Consider the following 5900-nt stretch of genomic DNA (forward strand, 5'->3'; position numbering starts at 1 on the left):
GGTCCAGCGTGTGCATGGGGGGGCTTTTCATGTCCTTTACATTTTGATGTAACGTTTTATTTTCTAAAAAACAAATAAAAACATACACATTATAGTAGTGGGAGATGAGAGACATGGATGGATGACATCATCAGGAATGATTCCACAGTTGTTAGTGTCATCGTCACCACGAATGACATCACTTTTGGGGTTAGGGTTAGAAATGACATCATCATGAATGTCAGCTACAGACCACCAGAGGACATGAACGTGAACCGCCAGAACAAAATGATCCGATCGCACAAAAAGGGTGAAAGTTTCTGAATGTAACTTTCTATACTGAGCTTAGAACTTATCAGTCAACCCTCATATTGTGCTCAATCCCGTACAGTCTTTTAGTGTGATATTGTAGTGTTGTTGTTCTAATAAAGAGTCGATTAACGAGACTGCAAACAGGTGTGTAGCAGTTTGTAGTTTCAGCCACTAGAGGGCAGCAGCGTGTCACTAACAAGCAGCAGCAGCTCGGAAGCTTCGTAAGGTTTATTCATTGTTTTCCTGTTTTAGCTTTTTATTTGAACGTGGTTGCATTGTACGGATTTTAAATGTGTCAGACTTTATATTGATTAATAATATTAAGGGGGCACATTTACAATTCATGATAACAGTATGATATTTTACAAGAATTGATTTGTTAAATGTATACTTTATACAACCTAGGTATGTTTACATGTATGCGTCTCTGTACCTGGTCACAACACACTTTATGTTGTAGGCTTTCTCTACAAAAACAAACAACAATAACAGAGAATTGAATGTTATTTTTAGTATTTGATGTGGCGCATGAAGCATTTTGGATTTAGTATTTCAGAGTTTGAGCTTCAGAAATACGACACATTGCTTCTGAAATGCAGAATTCCCTGAAAGCAAAGCCATAGATTCTGTTTGACTTTGGGAGGAGCAACAAATAGCCATGAAAAATATTAAGGATTCAGAATTCTTCTTTGAGTGATGAAGACGGAGTGACAGAGTGATTTTGTTTTGTCTGTGATAGTAATCAGACTAAGCTGAGAGAGTCGCTGGTTGGAGTCACTGCCGAGGTGCCCCTGAGCAAGGCACCGAACCCCCAACTGCTCCCCCCTCTGTAATGGGTGGTAATGTAATGTAAGCTGCTGCACTTTGTGTGTTTGCAGCGTCATCGTGGCAGAAAACATGAATTCATATACTTCATTTATGAGTCTTTACTGTTAAACTCAGCTTGTTTGTTGTTATTTTCCTTTGTTTCTAACGCACAGATCTGAGCTACAGGAACAGAAGTGTTGATAGAATGACAGATTTTTCCTGCGTTGTGTTTTTAAAACCTTTCACATATCTTCTTCTTCTTCTTCTTCTTTTAATGTTTAGATATATGTTTTATTATTTCTCTGATTCATTGGTTGTGAATCAATATTGTGCTGTGATATTGATTGATCATAAACAGCGTCAGTGTTGTGTTTACAGCTTGAACATGAAAGAAAGCAGGTGGAGCGTTGAAGCTTTAAACGTCTTTAAAAACGTCTTCTTGTCACTCTGTGTTTGCTGCCGGTCCAAAGGTTCGGTTCTGGTCCTGCTGAGTCCAGTTAAAGTTGCTAAAGTGCAGCCTGAGTGCAGAAGCTGATCTCCATGGTTGGAGCGGCGAGGCGTTTCAAACCTCCCTCTCAACAGGAAACCATCAAACAGCTTCAGCCGCTCAGCTGTCAATCACCAGCCGCAGCCTTATCTTTCCACCCGGGGGAAGTTTGAGGACCTGATAGAAAGCAGGTGGCCCTGGTCTGATCTCACAGCTCAGCAGAGCTTCAGAGCTTCACTCCACAAAATGTTTCTCCTGCCAGCCGCTGCTCTGTGTTCAGGTGAGTGTTTCCAGCCAATCAGCACCTGATGACTCAACCTGGAGACCCACTAAACTTCATTTATGGTCTCTACAGTGCTGGTTACCATGGCAGCACAGCTGATTCAGGACCAAGTGTCAGTGACCAGGAGAGCTGGAGAGAAAGTCTCCTTCAGCTGTGGAGGAACTGACGGGTGTGGTGGCTATGTATGGTGGTACCAGAAGAGAGAGAAGGAAACATTCAGAGTGATTTTTGTTATTATATTGAGCGATTGTAAAGTTGATTCAGGTTACAACCATCCACAAGAAGATGATTTCACAGCTGTGAGACATGGGACAAGAAGCTGTGAGCTGCAGATCAACAAAGTCAAACTCTCTCATTCAGCCACGTACTACTGCTGGTGTGGAGACCACAGTGAGCTGGGACTCCTGCAGGCTGTACAAAAACCAACTCACACACAAACACACACACACACACACGCGCGCACAGGCACAGGCACAGGCACAGGCACAGGCACAGGCACAGGCACAGGCACAGGCACAGGCACACCCACACACACACACACAGGCAGGCACACACACACACACACACACACAAACACACACACAGGCACACACAGACATACACAGGCACAAACACACAGACGCGCACACAAACACACACACAGGCACACACACACACACACACACAAACACACACACAGGCACACACACATATACACAGGCACAAACACACAGGCGCACAAACACAGGCACAGGCACACACACACACAAGCACACACACACACACACACACACACACTGGCACACAGAAACACACCCACCCACACACACACACACACACACACACACACACACACACACACACAGACACACACACACACGCACAGGCACAGTAGTTTTACAAACACTGTAGAGACAAACACTCTCCTCCAGCTCTTTCAGAATAAAAGCCTGCAGCCTCACTCTGCTGGTGAGTGGAGTCGTCCTGAACACGTTCACTGACGTAGAGAAGAAGAAAGTGTGTGTCCCTCTGTCAGCAGGACATCACCATCACCTGCACCTGATGGTTTGTGACCCATAAACCAGAAGAAGGCTGAGACCAAGGCTGAAATCAAATTAGACAACAGAAGACAATGAGACAGTCATGATGATATGAAGCCTGAAGCTGAAACATGGAGCTGATGATGAAGATGAAGAGTTCTGACGTGTGCAGCTCAGCCGACTCCTTCAACATGCAGAGGTTTTGGTTACAGGATGTTTCACTGTGGAGACCTCTTTGGCCGTGGCACTGCTCTGTATGTAACAGGTAAGATCATTATTGATTGTAAAGTTCCTCCCTTCTATAAAATGGCTGCTTTGACAGAATGTTTACGCTTAACTGGAAGAATTATGTTGAATGATTTTGTTTCTTCTGCATGAGAATAACATCATGAAGTCTTTACTTAAACTTGGGACCTGAGTTTGAGTCTGTAGCTCCCCTGAATGAGACCAGGAGGGAAATGACAGAGGAGTTATTGATCAGTATTCATCATTCTTCATCATTCTTCCTCATTTTCCTGCTCTGTTTGTCACTAAATCTGTGGTTGAAGTGAATTTCCATGATGAAGAGGATTCTATAGATCCATCCAGAGTGTTGATGAAGGTCTCAGTCTCAGTGCCATCATGATTTCATTTACTGCTTTGACTTGAATACAAACTGAGTCACTCATTAATGTTATGGATCATTTGATTGATCTGTTATTTCAATCAGAATCAGAATAGATTTGATTGCCAATTAAAAGGAATTGTTTGCGGTTATTGGTGCGATATAAAACACATAAGACAACAAGACAACAACTATGAAGAGAAACTGAAATAAATTAGAAAACAAACTAAATTAAATAAATGATAAATAATTCATTGGAGAAAAAACAACAAGTTGTGTTTAATATAAAGAAACAAATGAAGATGTGAATAAATACAAGAATGAAATAAGAATGAGGCAGAAAGTCAGGAAATATAGAGAAAAGGATTCATGTGATGAAGATTTAGTTTCTCCTATATTTATCAATCCAATCTAATTCTTCCATAAATGCCGTCTCCACTTTATTAGCCCTCTGAATGTCCCTGGGGTCAAACTGTCCCCAAGGACCATACAATACTAAAAAGTTGATAAAATGTGTTTTCTGTAATCAAATGGTCTGAAATGTATAGGGGTTGTTTGATACGATGCTCTTCATGATTAGAAGAAATTTGAAGTCATTTGATTGAATTTTGGGTGTTTTATTGAATTTTTAACTCCTTTGCTCTTGAATTGTGGTAATGGGTTGGACTGGAGTCAGACTAAAGCTGTGACACTAAATTAATTGAAAATGTATACTTTATGCTTCAAATAACAGTCAAACCATTTTGGGGTCAGTGTGACCCCAGAGGACAGTAGGTGTCAGTATTTGCTCTCAGTCCAAAATTCAAAAAATTCAAAAACGGCACCCTCACTTAACTTTGACAGATTCCACTCCGGTTCATGTCCAATAGTCGAGACCATATCAAATATTTAAAACATTTTTTTCCCATTTCTTAAACTAAAAAATAGAGTATATTGTATGTAAACAAGGCCTTTTGGCCCCTAAATTCCAAAATAAATGGAAAAATGTGTGGTGATGCGTTGGACTGGAGTCAGACTAAAGCTGTGACACAAAGAAAAATAGAAAATTTACACTTTATGGTTTAGATAACGGTCAAACTATTTGGGGTCAATTTCACCCCAGAGGGCCTTAGGTGTGTGTGTGTGTAACACGGGAGGACATTACAAGGGTTAGGTACATGTGCATGCAGGCCTGTAGGAACTTGCTCATGATTGGATCTGTCAATCATTCACCAAAGTGTTGAGAATGAGAAATGATGTTGACTGTGTGTTTGCTGTCTGCTGCCAAACCTCAGATGATTCTGTTGTGAGGCCCGTGGTGAGCGTTTACCCTGCAGTGCCCACGGCCCAGCTGCAGGGGAGGAGCACCCTGCTGTGTCTGGCCTCAGGCATGTCTCCTCCTCTGGTCCGCTTCTCCTGGAAAAGACAGAAGGAGAACGGCTCGCTGGAGGAGCTGCCCGCCGCCCGGGGAGGAGAGCAGCTGGAGCTCAGAGAGCCGGGCCGCAGCGCCGCCGTCAGGATCGTCCGGCAAGAGGCCGCCGCCTACCGGTACGTCTGCTACGTCCAGCACGAGGCCGGCACAGTGGAGGCACAGACGGCACAAGGTAACGAGCCCAGACAGACTGTGTGAGCCGCTGATTCACACAAGAGCTGCAGTCTAACATGTTCCCCCTGTTCCTGCTTCAGAGGTTCCTGCTGTCCTTGGCTCTCTCCCTCTCTCAGTGACCTTGCAGTCAGAGTGCAGGGTGAAGCTGCTCTGTGTGCTGTACTCAGTGCTGGTGATGAAGGGCTTGGTGTACTGCTGTGGAGTCTCTCTGCTGCTGATCCTCACAGGCCAGCAGTCGTCCAGCAGGCTCACACACGCTGACTGACTGTTCTCCAGCTGGGTTCCCGTCTGTCTGACAGACCTCCGCCCTGAACCCACAGAGCCTGACGGCAGACCTGAGCCGTCCATCTAGTCCACATGTTTGATGTGCTGGGAAGCTTCAGCAATAAATTCCTTCACATACAAAAACGTCCCATGGATTTTGTTCCCCACTCTTTAATGTCATATTGTTTGATGGTTAGTGTTGTTTGCCTTGTTGTTGTTGTTCTTCCTGAGTTCTTCCAGGTTCAAATTTGAGTTCAGCCGTTTATTGGAAACAAGAAGAAGAGTTTGTGTTTTTAAAATGCTCTTATTTGTGAAGATTCCATCACTGAACGTCTCTAAAAGGAGGATTATGAACGTTCACACACAAAACTAGAAGAGCAAGACCGAGTCCAGACTCATTTAGTCCTGATTTGATAATACAAGTGTGCAAAAACAATAAATCACCTGAATAATAGGAGATGTATTTCTGTATTTGTGGTAAGAAGGCGTATCTTTAAATGGATCTGGATCTGGACCTCATTACAGCCTTTGAGTGTGGATCGTGACATAAATGTGAGCCG

General features: G+C 43.4%; 1 protein-coding gene across 1 annotated transcript; it reads left to right on the forward strand.

The window, feature by feature from the left end:
* The first annotated feature begins 1438 nt into the window (after nt 1-1438).
* LOC142988375 (T cell receptor beta chain MC.7.G5-like) lies at nt 1439-5495 on the forward strand. Its single transcript, XM_076137534.1, has 5 exons — nt 1439-1865; nt 1941-2258; nt 3117-3152; nt 4766-5074; nt 5157-5495. Exons 1-5 carry the CDS (start codon nt 1832-1834, stop codon nt 5339-5341), a joined length of 882 nt encoding a protein of 293 aa, XP_075993649.1. The 5' UTR covers nt 1439-1831; the 3' UTR covers nt 5342-5495.
* Nucleotides 5496-5900: the final 405 nt, after the last annotated feature.

This window comes from Genypterus blacodes, unplaced genomic scaffold (assembly GCF_046128005.1).
Source record: "Genypterus blacodes isolate CSIRO-AG114 ecotype Tasmania unplaced genomic scaffold, CSIRO-AGI_Gbla_v1 ptg000325l_1, whole genome shotgun sequence".
Taxonomy (NCBI): Eukaryota; Metazoa; Chordata; class Actinopteri; order Ophidiiformes; family Ophidiidae; genus Genypterus; species Genypterus blacodes.

Coding starts and splice junctions, on each gene's coding strand:
- LOC142988375 (XM_076137534.1), top strand. CDS start 1,832: ATGTTTCTCCTGCCAGCCGCTGCTCTGTGTTCAG. Junction 2,259..3,116: donor CTGCTGGTGTGGAGACCACA/GTGAGCTGGGAC, acceptor TTCACTGTGGAG/ACCTCTTTGGCCGTGGCACT. Junction 3,153..4,765: donor CACTGCTCTGTATGTAACAG/GTAAGATCATTA, acceptor GCCAAACCTCAG/ATGATTCTGTTGTGAGGCCC.